This window comes from Cervus elaphus, chromosome 9 (genome assembly GCF_910594005.1).
Source record: "Cervus elaphus chromosome 9, mCerEla1.1, whole genome shotgun sequence".
Classification (NCBI taxonomy): domain Eukaryota; kingdom Metazoa; phylum Chordata; class Mammalia; order Artiodactyla; family Cervidae; genus Cervus; species Cervus elaphus.
In genome coordinates this window covers 81,005,503-81,028,006 of record NC_057823.1, presented here as the reverse complement: position 1 = coordinate 81,028,006, position 22,504 = coordinate 81,005,503, and the positions used below count along the sequence as shown (strand labels likewise).

General features: G+C 38.1%; 1 protein-coding gene across 3 annotated transcripts in view; it reads right to left on the bottom strand.

The window, feature by feature from the left end:
- The window catches only part of MSH3 (mutS homolog 3), a 175,038-nt gene extending 152,582 nt beyond the window's left edge, over positions 1 to 22,456 (bottom strand). The window contains exons 1-8 of one of the 3 annotated variants that reach the window (XM_043913511.1): positions 22,265 to 22,456; positions 20,511 to 20,631; positions 12,342 to 12,562; positions 10,836 to 11,042; positions 9,093 to 9,209; positions 8,572 to 8,689; positions 6,567 to 6,712; positions 3,108 to 3,274 (exon numbers count right to left, since the gene is read on the bottom strand). In XM_043913511.1, coding sequence (XP_043769446.1) covers positions 3,108 to 3,274; positions 6,567 to 6,712; positions 8,572 to 8,689; positions 9,093 to 9,209; positions 10,836 to 11,042; positions 12,342 to 12,562; positions 20,511 to 20,631; positions 22,265 to 22,456 — 1,289 coding nt within the window. Of the gene's footprint in view, positions 1 to 3,107; positions 3,275 to 6,566; positions 6,713 to 8,571; positions 8,690 to 9,092; positions 9,210 to 10,835; positions 11,043 to 12,341; positions 12,563 to 20,510; positions 20,632 to 22,090; positions 22,144 to 22,264 lie in introns of those variants that run through there. The other 2 variants (XM_043913512.1, XM_043913513.1) reach the window with 2 other exon arrangements.
- Positions 22,457 to 22,504: the final 48 nt, after the last annotated feature.

The following is a 22,504-nucleotide window of genomic DNA, read 5'->3' as shown; positions in this document are numbered from 1 at the left end:
CATTCAGAAAGAAATTAAGGTAGGACCACACCTACAGAGTAAAGGAAAATAAAGGAAAAATGAGTTAGAAGTCAAATGTAAAAAAAAAAAATTTTAATAATAAATTGATTAAAACAAAATATAAACAATTATGTAAGCACTGGCAGAATAAGGAGAGATATTTCTACATATAAAAATAATGGAATGTTCCAGTAAGTATGGAGAACTTACTTGATCTAGGCAGCATACTAAAAATACAAAGAAATAGTGATTAAAACATAATCAAAAGTTTTTTCAAGAGTCAAAAGAAAAAAAAAGAAATCCCCAAGAAGCAAAACCAATATGAAAACAGCTGCAAATGGGAGATGACACCATAAAGGACCATGCACAGACAGCAGAGTGTGAAGTCCCCAAACACCTCTAGTAGGAGTTCCCGTAGAGTGCAGAAGAGAGGCAGTATTTAAAAAGGCAACGGCCAAGAGGAATAATAAAAAGAACAGCTTCCATCTACACAGAGCCTTCTATGCTGGCACTGTTTCAAGCACTTTATATTAAGTTTTTTGTCTTAAAACAGTGTTTTAATAAATAAACAGTATCTCCTACAAAGTTATTTGCATATACATAGGCTATCCTAACTTTAGGGTCACTGTCCTAGGCAACCATTAATTCTGCTGCGACAGCTGATTGCCACTACTCTGAGCTGATTCAGCTCAAGCAGGATAACGCCCCATCTGACAACATAGTTGTTTGGTCACTCAGTTGTGTCCAACTCTTTGTGACACCATGGACTGTATTCCACCAGGCTCCTCTGTCCATGGAATTTTCCAGGCAAGATTACTGGAGAGGGTTGCCATTTCCTTCTTCAGACAATATAGTGAAAGTGAAAGTGAAGTCGCTCAGTTGTGTCTGACTCTTTGCGAACCCATGGACTGCAGCCTACCAGGCTCCTCCCTCCATGGGATTTTCCAGGCAAGAATACTGGAGTGGGTTGCCATTTCCTTCTCCAGGATATATTAACTTTTTATATTTACTCTTCACAACAATCCTAAGAGGTACATGCTCTTACTTTCTCTGTTTTAAAGAAAAGGAAACTGAAGACAACACAATTGGGTGATTCACCCAAAGTCACTAAGGGGAAAGTCCATTTTTTCAACCCAAACCCTATGTCACAAGAATCACACTGTTTCACTGTTTGACATTTGAATGTCTATTACTCCATTCTGTCCATAGATATAGATCAGCTTTAGACTGAACAGAAGTGAAAGTGAAGTTGCTCAGTTGTGTCCGACTCTTTGCAACCCCACAGACTGACTATAGCCCACCAGGCTCCTCCGTCCATGGAATTTTCCAGGCAAGAATACTGGAGTGGGTTGCCAAAATGTGGATTAATTGTTGACTATGTTTAGTCCATTATGTAAGTAAAATAAAAATTACATATGGTTAGTAAACACAGGAAAAATTACATACTCCCAATGCTAACCAGAAAAATACAAGTTAAATCAAGACAAAGGCAGTTATCAAATTTGGTAAAACCCACATATGACACCCAAACTATCTTTGGTATACCAAATGGCTTTTGAATCTCATCTCATGAGTAAACATTTATGAATATCCTCAGGCAATGCTGCCTACCAGCAAAAAAATTGTTTTGGCAAAGTCTTTGTGGAATGTTTGATATTTTATTTAATTCTGCCTTTACTGTTTTACAAAAATAAATGAAAATCAGAAAAATGAATGTGTTGATTCAACTGATTAACTTTAGTCTTACATCTAAATTAATCAAGTATATACTCAGTTATGAAGGAAAATTAAAATAAAAAACACAAAATATGGGAAACACGGTTTTAGAAGACTCCTAAACGTCTTCTGAGAGTTTATTAATTTTTTTAGCTTCCCAAATGCAGCATTCCTTATCAGTCTACTTGTCTGACTTTTGATTATTCAAGTTTGAACACTGTCAGAAAAGGATTAAGAACAAAATAAGGGGAATTCATGCAAAATTTTAATCTATCCAATTGGCAGAAATTATTTCAATGATCACTTCCCATGCTACCAAGGAAAAAAAATACATAGGAAATTTTAAGTTAAAAATTAAAAAAAGATACAAAACTGACTTTGCAACATGAATCAAAATTTATAAACAAAAAGAAAGGATATATATACACAGAAATAATATACCAAAATGTTTAACAGTAGTTATCTCTGTGTTATAGCTTACTGTTATGTTTATGGGACTTTTATAACTCTTAACTTTTCCTGAATGGATATGGATTAGTGTTCTAATCAGAAAAACACATTATGAAAGCTACTCTGAAAGAATTTTAAGTCAAAGGAAAAAGGAACATTCAACTCAAAGAACAAAGAAAGATACAGAACTTCACTGAATCATTCAGTTTGATTTTCCAACTGATTTGTCAACCTGTTAAACATAAATCTTCATGGGTTCTCATGCCTGAAGTCCAAATTCCTCAGTACCTGACGTCCTCTTCACTGGAGCCCCAGCCCAACTTTCCAGTCTCTTCCCACCAAACTCCTTGGGGAACAGCACAGAATCATCCCACCTGGGCACCTTCATGTCTGTCATGTACACACCACGCTTTGTGAATCCAGTTAGGTCTGTACCTATCTTCCTCTCCCGTTGGATTATAGATGCTGCAGACACACATCACAAGCACGTCTTCCTCCATAGGCCACAGTGCCTAGCACACGGCCTCATCAACAAGAGGAGTGACCACAGATCTAGTAAATTCGACTATTGGACTCAGCCACAAACTGAAACTTACAGCAAAAATAAGGCATTTCCAAAATTACATAAATTTTCTAAGAAATTATTATCTCCAGAAACTGAAGATCAGCTACCAAATAATCTCATTAAGCAATACCATAACACTTTCCTTATCATATAATATCATCAAATATCATAAACCCCTTTAAAAAGAGCAATCTCTAAAGGCCTACATTAAGGTGACATTATGGGTAATTCTGTTTCTCTTTTTTGAAATTTCCACTACTATGATGAAATACTTTTATAAATAAAAACGATTTTCAACGACTTTGACAAGCATTCACGTGGGAATCAGATCTAGGTTTCAGAATCCACATTATCTTCCAGCGATGCGCCGCCTCACCTCACAGCCGTGACCCTGTGGATGAGCATCTCCGTTTGCCCCGACAAGTCCGACGGAAGCAGCAGCTCCGCTGGCTGCAGGCACAGTATCCGAGTTTCGAGCTCTGAACGGGAAGCGGAGTCCTGGAAACTGTCGAACACAACCTCACCTGTGGCGGGCTGTACTCCCTAAAGACAAAAACACACAGGCACAGAAAATATATCTTTCCCCATTGTAACTATGGCACAGCATTAATAAACATGGAAATAGTAAAGACGACACTCATGAGTATGTACTTGAATTTCTAAAGTGTTTGAAAATCTGTCTGCTTTCCGAGACTCTTACATAAGAAATCAGATTCACCAATATTTAAACTATGCCAGCTGGGACTATAGACATCCTGAGTCCAGCCAAATCCTGGATATAAAACACAGGATGAAGCGACTATGACTAGTCACCAAACCCTCCTGGGTCTCAGGGTCCTCCTCTGTAAGTGGGAACCAGGTTACTTCCCTCACAAAGTTACTGTGAGGGTCAAATCAGAAAACAAATGAACACTTTGTAAGCTGTAAAGTGCTATACATATAGTAGTTGTTATTGCTAAAAGTAATAAGTGATATGCTCCTAGTACCCTGGCCACCAGAGGAGGAGTAAGTTACTATTTTGTTATATAATGTAAATAAAAAGTATATTTTTTTGCCAAAAACAAAATCAAATATAATGAAATCTGACTAAACCCCATGTGCACAGTCTATCCAGGGAAATAACCATGAGAACTGAGAGCCACTTGCATCACCCCAAGCCAATAATAGCAAAGAAAATCTGGAAAAGATCACAGTTCGGAAAAGTAGAAAAAAATTAAGTCATTTACTCATAGGTCAAGAGGCGATATAGTGGTGGAGGCAAGATTCACATAGTCTGACTCCACAAGTCACACTCCTATTCATTACTGATAATTAAGAAAGGCCTGGGGCCAGTTCCAGACTGTGTGAGCAAACAGGAGGAAAAATAACATTCCCTACACTCAAACACGGCTGGTGGAAAGTCAACTGACACAGCCTCTTTGAAAAACAGTTTGGCATTTCCTAGGAAAGTTGAAAGCATCCTGTAAAAATATCCCGTAACTCAGCAATTTCTCCCCTGAGTTAAGAAACTCAGGCACATGCATATCAGAAGCCATGTATTAATACAAAAATGTCCACAGTGCATACTCTGTACAAGCAGAAACTGGGACGAATCCACTTGTCCCTTAATGGAAGAATGAATAAATTGTAAAATGAAATACAATATGGCAATGCAACAAAAGAACCACTAAAGTAACACATGCAAATAAACCTCATGTACAAAATGGTAAACAAAGAAGCAAGATCCAAAAGGAGTAAATACAACATGTTTATGTTAATATACTGCTTAAGGTGGTAAAATTGGATCAAAAAGCAAGGAAATTATTATCTTAAAGTCTGGATTATGGTTATCTCTGGAGGCAAGGGGCCCTTCTGTGAATGGTGTTATATTTTCTAACCTGAGGGGCTATCTCACATTACACTGGTAATTTTTGATTTATGCATTTTTTTCTTGACTTTTTTTTTAATCACCCATTCTTGGCTCAAGAAGTTCCTTAATTCTAGCCCATAGGCCTTTTCTAGTGGTCAGATAACTGAACTGTAACTACTCCCAATCTACAACCCAATCTACAACTGGGTTTATCTCCCAATCTACAACCAAACTTGTATAAAAGCTATTTACAGAAGTTCAAGTAATAAATGTATTGGCCAAATTCCTCTTTGTTTTTTTAATCAGAGAAATGGTCTATATCATAAAACCTGCAATATCTACTACTCCGTGTGATATGTGCCACTGAGAAGACCACAGGCCGTCTAACAGACAGAGGGTCTGACTGCATTGGCGCTACAACAGTAAAGCCTTTGATTTCAGACTAACTCCCAGTATCCAAAGGATGACTCCTAGGTAGTGACTGGGGAGCAAGCGACACTCATCACAACAGGGAAACACCCAGCAAGACCGGGGTTCAGGGAGATGAGCTCCGTTTCATCCACACTGAATTGGAGGGCCTTGTCCAGTGGAGAGCTGGACACGGAATACTGCTCAGCGGTTTCTGGCAGCCTGGGTGGGAGGGGAGTTTGAGAGAGAATGGACATGTGTATGTGTACATGCAGGGCTGAGGCTCTCCACTGTTCACCCGAAATGATCACAACACAGCTATACCCCAACGCAGAATACAAAGCTAAAAAAAAAAAAAGAGTAAGTCCCAAGAAAATGACTGAGATGGAAACTATCGATTCTCATTTCTCACATGCCAGTTCATACACTATGTTCACTTTAGCAAGATGCCGAAGAGTATTTCTAAAAGCACGAAATAGGAGTTTATATACAATCAGCTCTGCTCCTTAGACTGAGTTCCAGGTAAGTATAAAATAGCACATTACATCTGTTAAAACTAAAAAGCAAATAACTTTACTATTTGTAGATAGGTTCAACTGCCTGCAGCTAGATAAAAAGGGCTTCTCAAGGATTAAAAAATACAATCATTTAGAGTCCCCAATAGTAACACTAACTCCCAGAGAGAATGGCTTACTTTTAAGCAAACATCAAAGTTAGTACCAAGTTATGCAGCCAAAATGAGGTATCAAAAGGTATTTTGGAGACATTTGGGCTATAAGAATTTTTACTAATATTGTAGCTGGTTGCAAAAGTTCAAAAATATAAAGAGAATGGGTTATTACTTAGGCAAGGAGTCCTGCTTCTGCTTAATAGAACAATGGAGTCTAATAGTAGTTCCAAGAGGCCCTTAAGTCTAAGATTTTAAGCAGAGTCCAAATAGGTCTCTAAATGGGCAAATCTGCTCACAAACTGCCAGAAGGCAAGATCAATAAAACTACAATTCACAAACTATACTCACCTGGAAGACTGATTATAAATATTCCTAATGTTTATTTATTTTTTTTCCATTTATTTTTATTAGTTGGAGGCTAATTACTTTACAATATTGTAGTGGTTTTTGCCATACATTAAAAATGGAGTTTTGAATTGGCCAGTATAACCCTTAACTACTCTTTCCTCTAAAACTAGATATGACAAACCCATAATTGTTTGCCTTTAACTTCAAATCTAGAGGAAATTCGTAAAACCCTTTGTTATCCATGCACGTGTTGACTTAAATGTTTTATTCTGCTATCTGAACACTGTTTGCATACATGCCTGTCACTGTGTCTATCTTCAACCCTAAACTACTAGAGCACATCGACAGAAAACTACTTGGATCCCTCCAAACACAGACTGCCAAACAGTTATGTAAGAAGATTTATATTTTAAAATATAAAATTAGGAGGGAAATGTTTTTCTAGTACAATTACTTGAAGACACAACCCATCAAATAGCCTCATTATAAACCATACATGATTTCTCATATTTAATGATACCATGAACATATCATTTGTTCTTCACCTACAAAGTACTTACCACAACTCCAATGGAAACACTCCCCTTTTTTTTGTCTTTAATGTTTTCTTTGTTTTCACAGATACACAGAAGATAGCTGGTAGAAGTATCAGTCATTACCTCATCGACATTTACAGCATCATCCAGCTTGACTAAAGGATTCACATGTAATAATTATTAAGGAAAAACAAATGCTACAGTCCCATGAGCTTTTCCTCCTTAAAATAACAGTTCATTTTCCTGGACATTTTTGCTCTATACAAAATCTTCCATACAGCATTCATTCTTCTGATTTAGACTGATCATAGTTACAATGCCATATCTTCCCTAAGATATAAGATTCATGAGAACAGACAACTACTATCCTCTCACTTCCAAAAGGCCTGGAATATACCTCAAATCCTATGGAAGCCCAAACATAATCCTTGAATCCTTAACAATCCCATAAAGCTTAATTCCCCAAGTCACAGCATGAATACACTAAAATAGTGTAAATCACTTCCCCTTGCTAAAGTGCCTAACACCTCTCAGACATAGCAAGAGAATTTTTTAAAAAACATGAGAAAACCAAAAAAGAAAACAGAAACATATGTGCGTGTGTGTGTGTGTGTGTGTGTGTGTGTGTGTCTGTCTGTCTGTCTGTCTGTGCACATGCGTGCATAATAAGTCCACTAAATAAATTCTCAGGGATGAAAGCTGTTTTTGGACATAGTCAGTCTGGGAACACTCACTTTGGGCATCAGCTGATAAGAGAGTAAAAGAGAAGTGGGAAGGGGTGCTGTTTTAGAAGCAGGCTTTAAAAAAGAGATTCAAGTTTGAGCAAAAGAAACAACAGAATTACCAAGTTCTTACAGCCTGATCAGCTTAGAACAATACAGAGCTGTTAATAGTTTGGGGTCCATTCTGAGTGAAAAACTGTTCCCTATTCATGGTATTAACAGAAAAAAGACAGCTTTCAGGGTGTGGGTAGAAGCTCCGTAGGACTCTAAATAAGCAGATCTATAATAAAAATAACAGAAATACTACTGTCACACAGAGTCATTTAAGACTTTATCCCTACATTCTTTTATTCTGAGAGACCTGACCCCATCCCACAGTAAAGAAAGAGTTTCCTTATCATATTTCATATGTAATTATTCAGTTTTTTAAGTTGACAAAATTTTATGACTCTGCTGTTAAAATGATTTGGCTTCAAGTAACTCATTGAACTGATAAATGACCAAAAACTGAGGAGCAGTCACTGTATACACTGAAGATTCTTACAAAGTGAGAAAGCTTACAATCCATTTTCAAAAGTAGTAAAATTCTTACAACACTAACAGTTAATGAAGATGACCTACTATTATCTTTTATAAGCAGTAAACTGTGTGTTAACTTTGTACTTTTCACACTGTGACGTTAGTAAGTTATTTTGTAGGTCTAACTTAGGAAGATGTACAGGAGTTTGTAAGCCTAAGCAACCAACCACTGACAACACAGGCCTTGGGAAGATGTAATTTCACATCAGTTGCTGACTTGCTGTCATTTACCAGGCTCTCTTTCTTTCTCTTAAAATATGATGACCTCTTCTTTAACTGTGGCTTTTGAAAAATGCCTCTTTCTAGCCAAAACCAACCCTTCTCTTTTCAGTTATCACACTAATCAGAGGTCCAAGTAACCATACCGCCTCATCTCATCAAGAAGGTACCCAATCACAGTTTGGAATGGACATGTACAGACTGCTATATCTAACATGGATAACCAACGAGGACCTATGGTATCGGGCCCCTGGAACTCAGCTCAGTGTTATGTGGCAGCCTGGATGGGCGGGGAGTTTGGGGGAGAACACACACATGTATATACATGGCTAAGTCCCTTGGCTGTTCACCTGAAACTACCACAATACTGTTACTCAGCTACATCCCAATACAAAATACAAAGTTTATTTTTTAAAAAGTACCCAATCAAAGAACAGTTTTTAAAAATGTTATTTAAAACAAACACCTTGTAACATTTAAGAAAAAAAATTCCTACTCAAAAAGGATATCTTCTCCAATAAGTGTAGATTTTGTATAAAGAGCAGTCAGTTTCCGGGAAAAGAGTGAACTTTTGTTGTCCCCAATAGCCTTTAAAGCGGCTGTTTCAGTTTGCTTCACAACTCCCACCTTCAACAAAAGTAATAAACACTGCATGTTAAATATGATGGAAAATTTGTTAAGATAACATTATTTCTAATTTAGAAGTTTAATTTTGAAACATTTAAAATAAACAAACTAGTCCACAATGTCCAGATGTAGGACTTAAGTTTAAGTAATAAGTAACACAAGGACCTTGCAAGTATGGATAAATCACTAAGAAACACTCCAACACACAGCTGAAAAATTTTTTTACCCTAAATATCTAATATGTTAAAAACTCATGAAGATAAAGTGCTAATAATTATGACAAACTTTAATTTCTCCAAAATGCCCAATTCCAAAACCAATTACAGCCTCCCACCTTACAAACGTCTCTCTCTCCAGAAGAGACTCCAACCCCCTTTTCCCACAAACTGAAGCCAAAGCTGACCTTATATCCTTTGGCCACAAGGCGGCGTACGTGAACAAACAGTCGGTGAGTAGGTATGCTTGCTGTCATAAAGTTGTGATCCAAATGGCAATAGATATTGAGCTCCCGGGCTGCAATCTAAAAAAATTTTAAAAGAAAATATCAGTAAGTTTCTATTTCAAGATTCCCTGTGTGGTGTTTGTCCACTTTGTTAAAAATCCATCCAGGTATATACTTAGGATTTGTGCACTTCTCCAAGTGGTATGTCAATAAAACATTTAAAAGACACTCCCTGTGCAGAAGCCTATGGTTTCGTTTCATCTTTTTTTAACAGTGTCCATGGCCTCAAGACCAACATCTATATCTATAAACAACTTGGAAAAATATGACATGTTTTCTTTTACGTCCTTAGATGTATCAAAACTTTAAATTGCTGAACTTTCCCTGTGCAAAACAGTATAAGGGTATAATGGAATAAGAATTTGCTACTTAGCATGTGCAAATAACTGAAAATTAGGAGATATGACACAGTGTACATAAATGATAAACCTCCCTGGACAGAGGGCATCTTTGAGGAAGTGAAAAGAAAATCCCATGGTCTGGTTGGCTAATCAATGATACGCGAGTGATAGGAATGTGGAATCCTGTAGCACCACCTGATTTCCTACTTTTTTCTAAGAAGCATCATGGCAGACTTCCCTGGTGGTCCAGTGGTTGAGGGCCAACGCAGGGGACCTGGGTTTGATCCCTGGTCTGGGAAGATTCCGCATGCCATGGGGCAGCCATGCCCAGGCACCACAACTACTGAGCTTGTGCTCTAGGGCCTAGAGGTCAGAACTGAGCCCACATGCTCCAACTACTGAAGCCTGCGTGCCTAGAGCCCATGCTCCACAAGAGAAGCCACTGCATGAGAAGTGTGTGCATCTCAACAAAGAGCAACCCAACTTAGACTAAGACAGCAAAATGACTGATCTACAAAGACCTGTAGGACTTCACACACCTGTCGGTAGGCCAGCAGAGTTAATGTGCTCATCTAAGAAAATTCATAAAGTAAAGGTAAAAAGAGGAATATCAGACATCTCATTTTTTTTTTTGGTGTGAGTCTTCTTTAGGAATACTCACATGATTATGATTCATTCACTAACTATTTGGTTCATCCACAATTAACTTTTGACGGATGAAAGCCACTAGGTAAGCAGCATGGAGAATAAGTATGAACATTCCAAGCAGAACCACTCACTTCCCCACAGATTTAGCATCCACCAAGCTTGCTTCTGTTTATATGTAGTGTTTACTTTAAATGAAAGCTTTAAATGGGGCTTCCCTGGTGGCTCAGGGGTAAAGAATCTACCTGCAATGCAGGAGACCCCAGTTCGATTCCTGGGTCGGGAAGATCCTCTGGAAAAGGGATAGGCTACCCACGCCAGTATTCTTGGGCCTCCCTGGAGGCTCAGCTGGTAAAGAATCCGCCTGCAATGCCGGAGACCTGGGTCCAATCCCTGGATTGGGAAGATCCCCTGGAGAAGGGAACAGCTACCCACTCCAGTATTCTGGCCTGGAGAATTCCATTGACTCTATAGTCCACGGGGTCGCAAAAAGTTGCACACAACTGAGCAACTTTCACTTTTCTTAAATGAAAGCATTTTTAAAAGGCAACTGATTACACTAGCTTTTTCATCAGGTCAGAAAGCGAAACGAAAACACTGGAAAATATTTAAGGCTGGACAAGAAAATCATGAAATAATGCCTAAGAAAATAACTTACCTCTGCATCTTCCCCAAAGAATCTATACTTATATCCACATTCCACACACAAAATTGCATCTTTCTGCTGCTGCTTCATTTCTAAGTATTGTAATTCTAAGGGTGTGTAGATGCTTTTAGTCCGTTTATTAGATGGTTTAGAATCAGAAGTTTTCTGTAGGTTTTCAGAACTCCTTTGTGATGGTCCAAAATGGCTGAATGTCTTGTCCTGGCAACCGAAAGATTTTTATAGTTTAAAAACCTTAATAATAGTTCAAGAGAGAAAGAGAGAATGTAAATTTGGCACAAAGCTAATAATTGGTGAATCCAGGTGAAAGGTTTACAGGAGTGTATTGTACATTTAGGCAAATTTTCTTGCACGTTTGGAATTCTTTCAAAGTAAATGACTTTTAAAAATTGAGCCAAACTAAACTACTACTTAATATCTTAAGCAAATTTTGAAAGCCTAAAATAAAATGTCATATACTATATGTTTTTTTTCCGGCCAGTTCATGAATCTGGACTTTGCAGAAAGGAGTGTGAACTTCTGAAAATCACATACAAAATTGTGTTGGTCTGAGTATTCTTCTGAGTAAAGAGTCCATAGTTTCATTAGATTTAAATGACTCAAAAAAAAAAGTAAAGGACTATTTCTTTAATTCAGTAGTTCTCAACCATGGCTACACATTAAAATGAGAGCTTTTAAATGATACCCAAGTTCAGCTTTTCATGAACACTAAGTAAACATAATTCTGAGAAAGGGTTTTGATGATTTTTTTTTTTTGAAAGTTCTGTTCTCTTTTTTTTTAACTGACATATAGTTGACACACAATATCATGTTAGTTTCAGGTGTGCAACATGGTGATCTGACAATCAAATACATTATGAAATAATCACAAGTCCAGTAATCAATTGTCACCATACAAAATTATTACAGTAAGGTGATCTCATTTAAAGCTGGGCTTCACCACTAATTCTGAATTATAGATTTCAACGATGGATCAAGAGTTAAATTCCCTGATTTTGCAATGGTGAAAAACACTAATAGTCACAAGGCAGTAGAAGAAGTAAGGAACCCATATGTATTTAGTTAACTTTTCTATTTACTGTACCAGCCAAGCTTTAACTGAAAACCTCAAAATATCTCTATAAATTATTTACCATGATTTTCTAGACTAATCATGGAAACTAATAAGAAGGACTATAAGAAACTGTGCTTCTATTAATTATTAATAAAGAATTACCCCCAAATTAGTGACTCCTAACCTAGGCTGTATATCAGAATCAGCTGGGAGGTTTTATTTTGTGTTGTTTTAATAAAACCAATCTATGCCACCATAATAGTAAATCAGAATCTCCAGGAATTAAAAAAAAAAAAAAATCTAAGAGGCAGAAGCTCCCTCAGCTGATTTGGATGATCAGCCAGGTTTGGGAACCCATGTCCCAGGTGAACCCACAGAACCTAATGGTATTTGAGAACCTACCGTTCTAAGTTAACTGGATATCCATCCATATAAGAGTCACATACCTTTTGACTAGTTTGGGATTTGGAATCTTCAGAAGAAACTGCATTCTTTGCACGTAGAAGATCAATATCCTCAAAATCAGTACATTTTGGCAGAACTGCAAACTTCCTCTGAAGAGGTTCTGTCTGGACTCTATTTTGAGGAAGGGCAGAATCGCAGCAGAATTCTTTCAGTTTTTCCAGAGACTTTAAAACAGTCCTGGTCCTCAGATGTTTCTTGGGCTCTTAGCAAATCAGACGAAAACATAACAATAGTATTTTGTCTCATTATATCAATTCATAATCAGCATAGGATTTTTACAGAAGGATCTTCTCAGTTAAGGCAATGAATCTAACTATAATGTGATAAAGAAATAAAGAAATCTTGGGCTCAGGTTGAAGATGGCATAATGAAACACACATCTAATTTCACTTCGTCCTGAAACCTTATTAAAAACTACAATACAGAAGAGAGAAGAAGAGATGACAACAGCAAACAAAATATCTCAAAGTAGAAGGAAAAAATGGATAAGCAATAACCAATTTAGTACACCTGAAAGCTAAATCCTAAGTCAGTAATATACAAAACCAAGAACCAATCCTATTTACAACACAAAATGAAAGGGTCAACAATCACTGCAAGAGTAGCTCTGGAAATGGAAAAATGGGAGGTTCTAAAACAAAGAGGGTTGTGAATGGGAAGGGAGCTTGGGGGAGAATGGATAGATGTACATGTGTAGCTGAGTCAATTTGCTGTTCACCTAAAACTCACAACATTGTTAATCAGTCATACTCCCATATAAAATAGTTTAACAAGTAAATAAAGTAAAATCAAATAAATAGGACTGGTTCAAAACAATTAAATCCTTAGACCCCTAGCCCCTCCAAGCTCAAAGATAGCTGTCCTCCACCTCCCTCAGAAGAAGACTGGCAATGTGTCTGGAAAAGGCAAAAGGGGCACAGGTGAGATGCAGTACTGTGCCTGCGTCATAAGAATAATGGAATGTAGGTTTATTGTATGCCCAGAAACCAGCCTCTTCTGACCAGCTCTCAGAACACTGGGAGCCAAAGCTCTCCCTCCAGGCAGGAGCACAGAAGACTCTGACTTTAGGAAAGTCCTAAAGATCCTGAAACCAGGAATTCACAGGGAAACCCGAAACCCTACCCCCAGGACACCTGCCTTCCTGCCTCCATAGCTTTGCTCATGCCATTCTTTCTCCCTGAAATGCCCAGGACCCCAAATTCCACATGTCAAATTGTACTCATTTCATCAAGACCCATCTCAAAACTACTTTTTCCATGAAACTCTAATTCTCCCAGTTAAGAGTCATGTTTTCCTTCCTCTATGTTAAAATAACAAAATCACATCTTTCTACAGCCCGTACCACACTCTGCCAATTAGCTGTTATTAAGAAGCAAGCAATCCATAAAATAAGGGACATTATCACATATTGGGTATTTATAATAATACAAGCCAGAATACATTTTTTTGCCCTGAAGAGCAATAAAATTAGGCAGTTTACTTTTAAATATAAAGAAATGGGACTGCATTTATCATCTCTTACCTTTCCCGTTAAAGCAAAACACTCAGGACAAGAGATGTGCTTCACTCATTTCTGAAAGTTTAAATCATCTCATATTCATATCAAAACTCTTTTTAGGTATATACTTTACCCTGTCTCCTGTTAACCTTATAGCTAGAAAAATATATATTTGAAATTTCTTTCAAATGAGATATTCATCTTATTTACTATTACTCTCCCCTTTTCAGGATGTATACTTGAATCACTCTTCAAAAATATACTGTAAGTTTTTATATTATATAAGAACTTTTCTCCTATCTGTACAAAAAAAATTTCCCAGGGTGGGGGTGGGATATAAGTCTTAGAGTTGTACTTATGTAAAAAAGTAGTATCTGAAACTGAAGTGTTAAAAACAGGTGAAGTAGCCAGGGACTCTTCTGACTACTGAATATTCTGTTCTGTTCTTCACATGATTTATGTTTTAAGTAAAGTTCACATTTCAAAAATTCCATGTTTATGGCCTTATTTCCACAAACTTCAGGGTCTGTTTGGCTGGATCTAGAGCAAGGCCTTAGCATGCATGTGGTCAGACTCCATGATGGCTGACTTTCCCACTTCCTCTTCCTTACATCCTTCCCCAGCCCCCTACTGCACTCTCACCATGCCAAGAAGATTCCCTCATGAAGCTCCATCCCTGAGTTATGCTCAACTCAGAAAGGCTTATATTGGTTCAGATATGATCCTGGATTGAACCAGTTTTTCTGTATAACCTCTCTGCCACCCTTCCACATCTCTTAAAATTTGTTCTCTCCTTTTTCTGTGTAGCCATCTTTCATCCTTAAGCTAGAATGTCTTTTATGGGTGCACCTCAGCTCAAGAGACAGGAAAGAAGACATCCCACCCTTATTCAGTTATATCAAGCCATTATGATTCCTGAACTATAAAATAAGGGAAAGAACTGGTACATAAGAAATGATGCAAAGTTACAATTTTTTCCTAATGCTCCTAGGGGCATCATATCTTGAGCCATTTAAAAGAAAACCAGGAGGAAATATGAACATGTTTACCTGTGGGAAGAATGAAGCTTACAGGGGAAAGCCAAAATCTTTCATTGCCTTTCTCACAGACATCTAAGAGAGATCTTTACACCTTCTAAGGAAGGGCTGATGCTGAAGCTGAAACTCCAGTACTTTGGCCACCTCATGCGAAGAGCTGACTCATTGGAAAAGACCCTGATGCTGGGAGGGATTGGGGGCAGAAGGAGAAGGGGACAACAGAGGATGAGATGGCTGGATGGCATCACCGACTCGATGGACATGAGTTTGAGTAAACTCTGGGAGTTGGTGATGGACAGGGAGGCCTGGCGTGCTGCAGTCCATGGGGTCACAAAGAGTCGGACACAACTGAGCAACTGAACTGAACTGAACTGAACTGAAGGCCCTCAAGGGAAAAAACTAAATGGAAGCCCTCTCAAATAAAAAGCCCCCAAGAGCTATAAAACTCTTATGCCTCAGAGGACACATAGATATAGGCCCCAGTTCCTCCCTTAGGCTTGAGGAAGACTGTAACCACCGTGAAAAACCTGACTGGTCAAAAACTGAGTACAGTGTGTGTGTGCACACTTAGTTGTGTCCGACTCCTTGTAACCCTATGGAGTGTAGCCTGCTGGACTCCTATGTCCATGGAATTCTCCAGGCAAGAATATGGGAGTGGGTTGCCATTCCCTTCCCCAGAGGCTCTTCCGGACCCAGCAATCAAACCCACATCTTGTGTGTCTCCTGCACTGACAAGCGGATTCTATACCATCTGAGGCACCAAGGAAGCCCCTGAGTACAGGGTGTGTGTGAAAGTCACTCAGTCGTGTCCAACTCTTTGCGACTGTATAGTCCATGGAATTCTCCAGGCCAGAACACTGGAGTGGGTAGCCATTCTCTTCTCCAGGGGATCTTCCCAACACAGGGATCAAACCCAGGTCTCCCACATTGCAGGTGAGTACAGTGTACTATGAAAATTAAAAGGAAAATGGCATTGGGAGGCCAGCAGGGGGAGCTCTCCTGCACACACAGATCCCAACAGGAAGAGACTTACCTTGCATCTCCTACAGAAGTGATACTACTTTACTACTACCAGAAGGAGGAAGATTTTCTCCTAGCCTGACAACAGTTCAACCAATGAGAGACTGTCACAACTCAGCCAAAGAAAACCCTCTATGTTCTGAACTCCCAATTTCCTCTAGTCAACTTTCTATTTATAACAAACCCTCCCAACTTCCCTTTCTCCTTTTTATAAAGACTTTTCTCTCCTTTGCCTTGCCAGACTTGCATGATATTTGCTATAGCTGCATGTCCTGTATTCTCTGCTGCCCCAGATAAAGCCATTTTGCTGGTAAAATAATTGGGTTGTTTTTACTGTTTTAAGTTAACAGTACCCAAACAAACCTTAGCAACCTCTCTATTCTGCTCCTATATTTAAAACTTCACTTATACTATCTCGTTTTCTGAAGATGCCATGAAATGAGCCATCAAACTGGCACAATATGAGATTAAGACTTGGCAGCCTTATCACTAGTCTCTGAGCCCTTAAGAGGATATACCCTAGAAATAAGGCCACTGGTTGCTGTCCCAAGACGTTAAATAGACCAAAAATTCCTTGCTAAAAATCTTTCACTGAAATTAACACTTTCACTGTTTGAGCTTTAAATTTTGTGTGCCATAAAATGGAAATACATAATAGTTACTTTCCTCAAGACCACTCCTCTACACTTAGGTTATGAATGATCAAGGAGGAAGGAGAATTATCATATTTTAAATGAAGAATTTTAATCTAGAAGGAAGCACAGAGTAGATGCTAAAATATAAATACACCATTATAAACATATTTTTAAAAATCTGTACAAGAACCTGTTTTACAGATAAAATAATTCATCATCTTAAAAAAAGGAAAAAAAGAAAAACCTTTGCAATATTGCAAACATATTTTACATTGGTTAAATTAAACACAATGTTCAAGCAAAACCAATCTACACTGAAGTCAGGATAACAGTTATCCTGGGTCGGGGGAAGGGGTTGCAATGGGAGGGAGCACAGAGAGATTTCTGGGAGTCCTAGTAATACAGCTTCTTGATCTAAAAGATAGTTACAGAGGTGACTTCAGTTTGTGAAATTTATCAAGCTTATAATTCTCTACATATCTTAAACATCTATAAAGAATTAAAAACGACAACAAATCCATGTTCATAGATCTCAGGGTGTCAAGAACCGTCTGGGAAGACAAGCTACAGCCAATGTTTTAGCGTGTTTAAGCTGAAAATAAGACATTTAAACTTAGGTAGATAAAAAATAATACATAAGTAGGATAAGGTCTTAAAAAGAAAAATAAACAAATTTAAGAGCCAGTTTCAAATCTTGTCTAACAGTAGAAACCCAGGCAAGCAGTAGAACTTTCTCTTAATTTAAAAAACTTATTTTTTAATCTCAGTGCCTTTGTTTTAAATATTCATTCCAAACTGAGGCATGCTGTTTTAAACTTCTAAAGGTGATTTTTTTTAATAGTGCAAAATAAAAATGGAAAGTTCATTGGACAAAATTTTTCACCTTCTATAATAAGTATAGTCATTATAGAATACAAAAATGGGAATTTGAGGAATGGTATATTTAATTCCATGGAAAAATTTGATTTTTTTCATTAAAGCTAAGTAGCTTTATCCTCAGCCATAAAAAAAAAAAAAGAATGCCATTAGCAGCAACATGGGTGGAGTTTGATTATCATACTGATGAAGAAAGCCAGAAAAAGACACATATCATATGATATCACTTACATGTGGGATCTAAAATATGATACAAATGAATTTATTTACAAAAAAAGAAACAAGACGCACAGACATAGATATAAACTTATGGTTACCAAAGAAGAGGTGGGGTGGATAAATTATGAGTTTGGGATTAGCAGATATAAACTACTATATATGTATATATATAGAGAGATAGATATATAAAATAGATAAATAACAAGGACCTACTGTATAGCAAGGCAACTATACTCAATATTATATAATAACCTATAAGGGAAAGAAATCTGAAATATATATAGGTATATACATATATAAATAACTGAATCACTTTACTGTATAACAAAATCTAGCACAACACTGTAAATCAACTATGCTTTGATTTAAAACATGTTACTTAAAAAATTTTTTTGATTAAGTAGCTTTAACTTTAGGATATTATTGTGTAATAATTATAAATACTGGTTGATGTCTTTTATAAAATGGTTCAAGGATAACCTGGCAATTATATGAATATAAGGCAAATTTCAATTAGAACTTTCTGGGTACCGTTTAAAGGCATAATATCTGACACATTTTCCAGGTCTTTTTTTAATTGTATATTATTTTAATATACTCTAGTTATATTTTATTGTATCCTTAATTGATTTTGTAAAGTCCAAATTTATATAGTATTAAGATAATGGATATCTGTATTTTTCAAAATGCTTTTGAGACAGTTCTACACTATGTTTATCTGTAATTAAAATAATATTAATAACAAAAAGCAAGTCTGAATTTGGGGAGATTTTATTTATTAAAGGTAGCCAGACATGTATATACCACTGAACTGTACACTTTAAAATGGCTAAGATAAATAAATAAATAAATAAATAAAATGGCTAAGATATAAATTTCACCATATAAAATAAAAGTTTTAGTTAAAATTTAAACAAATTCTGTTATGAAATAACAAAATTAAATCACAAGAAGATGAACAACAAGAAATTAAATCAAAAAACTTTTGAAAGGGGTACAACAGACAAAAAGGTCACATACTCTATGATTCTACTTATATGAAATGTTCAGAACAGGCAAATCTATAGACAAAAAATAGATTCGTGCTTAACTTAGGCCTGAAGGGGTGCTATTGGGGGAAAATGGGAAGTGACTGCTAACAGGTACTGAGTTTCCTTTGAGGGTGATGAAAATGTTCTAAAATTAACTTTAATGAGGGCTGCACAATTCCGCGCGTATACTAAAAGCCATTAAACTGTACATGCTAAATGGGTAAACTGTATAACCTGCAATTATATCTTAATAATTCTGATATTTAAAAAAAAAAAAATTAGGTGGAGTAATCACCCAGCTTTTGACTGGTGAAAACTCTTTCTTCTTCCTGAGAGCAATGTTTACCAAGTAACAAAGGTTTTATATCATAACATTCCAAGTCTGATGCCCCATTTCTACCTCATCTCTCCTGGGTGCCAGGGTAAGTCACTGAAGTGTGGTAACCCTCATACCTCACGTATCACCCATCTCTTCTTCTATAAAAGGAGAATAACAAGGGTTGTTGGGAAGAATAAAATAACTACAAAAAGCCTCCAGAACAACGGCAGGCAAACAGATGCTGTTCATTAACAGCTTGAAGACTTTACTTAAAAACTAAGTAGATCAGGTCTATGCAGAGTAATGAAGCAAAGAAAAGAAAATGCAAACTCTGTCAAGTCATGCCTCCAGTCACGGCCCATTCAGGTCGGAGGAGGAAAAGAGTATCTTCAGACCTATCTTTCACTTTAATCACGCCTCTCCATTTCTACAGTTATTTCATACACAAATTCAAATTTTACTTCTTAATCTACCAAACTGAAACTTTTCTTTTTTGCTTTTGACTCATTTTCCTTGGGCGTCCCTCGTGACTCAGATGGTTTAGAATCTGCCGGCAATGCGAGAGACATGGGTTCGTTCTCTGGGTTGGGAAGATACCCTGGAGAAGGGAATGGCTACCCACTCCAGTATTCTTGCCTGGAGAATTCCATGAACAGAAGGGCCTGGCAGGCTATAGCCCATGGGGTCACAAAGAGTTGGACACAACTGAGTGACTTTCACTTCACTTCACTTCATTTTCTTTACCTAATTTCACGAGAATAATGAAGAAAGAAGCATTCTCTCTCCTCTCCTATCATAAACTGTCTGAGGCCAATTAACTAAAGAAAAATTTGCTCAACTATCTGTATCCAATACCTCCGCTAGAAGTCCAGGAGCTCAGGAATGGTGGTTTTACCCAAAATCTTTTCACATACAGAAGAAACAGCTCCATGATTAAAAAGGACAGGATAGATCTATACATCCTAACACTGAATATTGTTCAAAATGTTCTAAGAGGGGGGGGAAAGTCACAAATTAGTATATATAGTATAATACCATTTATGAAATATTATTAGTTAACTAATTTGTGGTATGTGTTTATATATACAGATGTGCATAAGTAGAAAAATCTGGAAGAATATACAGCATCTCCAAAAATCAGCACTAGGCCTTACTGAAAGAAAGACTATGAGGTCTTTGACTGTCTACCTTCAACGTTTCTGAATTGTTTGAAAATTTTATAACAAGAATGTTTTACTTTTATAATCAAGACCAAAATTTGCTAAAGGGAATAAAAGACAAAATTGAAAGAACTACAGCCAAATTGCAGAACTCCAGCTTTTATCCCTATTTCTCCAACCTTCTACCCACACACCACCACTTAAGAAGATGCCAGTCTACTCAAACACTATGGAAGCCTTTCTCCCCACAGGAAAAAAATGGCCCAATTCTCCAATAGCCTCCTCTACCCTCAGGAGAACACAAGAATACCAGAGCCATGACTTATGAGAACGAAGAAACTCCCCCAGAACTCACCAGAGTTCCCAGACATTACAGAATCACTTCCTTCTTCCTTTGCTTGGACATTCCTTGCTTTCTTTTTAACTGGCCCATCACTCTCCAGGGCTCTCTTTTTACTTCTGTCAATTTCTGCAACCTGTGTTAGAAAAGGATGTGTCATCTCTAGTCTCAAAATGTGATGTACGGAAAATAATTTAAACTTTACTTCTGAATGACAGTAGGTTCTTGCCATCCACCCTTCATAGAATTGTCTGCTTAGAGCTATGGGTGAACTGTTTTTACCATCATCAAAGATAAGCTGAAGGTCAGGTTATGAGCCTCAGCATCTCAAGCAGTCCTAGAATTAGAACCAAGGTGCTACTTTTCTTCACTTAATCAGCCTTGCCCTATCTCAGATTATGAATCACACTACTTACCTATGTTAAATAGAACACCTTCAAGAAAAAAACTAACATTTAGACAATTAAAGAAGGGTATCATTTTTGAAATGTTAATTGTAATTTAACTTTTATGTTCAAACATAAAAGTGGCTTATGTTTTACCACTGAAGATGCCACAAGATTATGGACTGTATGCTGGCAGAAAAACTGTCAAAAACTTAGGTCCTTCACCAAATGACCTCTGAACAGTAGGCGTAAAATAAAATCTTGGTGAATTCATGGAAATGTAGCCTATGGTCAAAAAACAAAGACAGGAGAGAAACAATCCTCTATAGAAGAAATATAAATGAAGGGAACAAAATTTTGAAGCAGCCAAGCTGTCACCTGCTTTAAAACCTGGAGGGTTACTTAAAAGCCAATCTACAACTCCCTGCCACATTTTCAGTTTGACAAATGCTGTACCAGGGAGCCCCAATGAGGGCTCACCCTTAGGCTTTCCTCTGTGGCCGTGTTCCTGGTCAAAAACAAAGCAAAACTATTTTACTCAAAGGATGGCAAGCAACATGAAGGTCCCAACGACTAGCACATCTGTATCGTCTAAAGAAACTTTATCCACTCAAATCGTGTATCAGACTTTATAATCTGAACCACAAGGGGTAGGTACAGTCACCAGGGAACCGCACCTAAGTCATGACTTTTACTGGTAATCGCCCAAAACATTAAGCAAGGCTGTTGCAACCCTAAAAACTGGAGATTTAACGCCAGTTTTCATCCGGTCACCTAACTAAACACATACAAATGAACAAGGCTCTTCTTCAACCCTCAATTCAGAAAAAAAAAAAGGGGGGGGGGGCAGGTAGAATGAAGATTAAAAGAGGTATCCTCTGACCCTACCCATCAGAATGGGAGTCAGGAGACCTGAGTTTCTGTCTCAGGGCAGCCATTAAGAGTTGGTGTGACCCTAACCTCAAAACTAACACCGTAAGTGTGAGTGTGAAGTGAAAGTAGCTCAGTGGTGTCCGAGTCTTTGCGACCCCATGAACTTCTCCATGGAATTCTCCAGGCCAGAATACTGGAGTGGGTAGCTTTTCCCTTCTCCGGGGGATCTTCCCAACCCAGGGATCGAACCCATGCAGCATTGCAGGCAGATTCTTTACCGGCTGAGCCACAAGGGAAGCCCTGTTCGAAGGGCACCTAGGATGGAGGCGGGCCTACCTCTTCCTACCTTCTCCTTCCTGGGCCCCGCCCCGTTCCCGTCTGGCCCAGTCACCTCGTCGATTCTCGCGCACAGTCCCCGCCTCATCCCGCCCCACCCACAAACGCTGCCTCCGCCCGTCTGGCCCCGCCCCCTTTCCCCGATGGCCCCGCCCTGTCCTGGACCGAACCCACCACGTGTGGCTGCAACTGCGGCGGGAGCGTGGACGCTAGAGGCGCCGCGGAGTCAGAGTCAGGGTCCGCCTTCTCGGCTGCACCCGCTGGGGATGCGGTGGATTTCAGGCTTCCCGTAGACTGGAAGAATCTGCTTAAAACAGCCTGCCTTGCAGACGCTGGGCTGGAGGAGGCCGGCTTCCGGCGCGACATCGCAAGGCCAGGAGTCAACAGCCCGAGAGCCGGGCCGAGCCGGGAGCG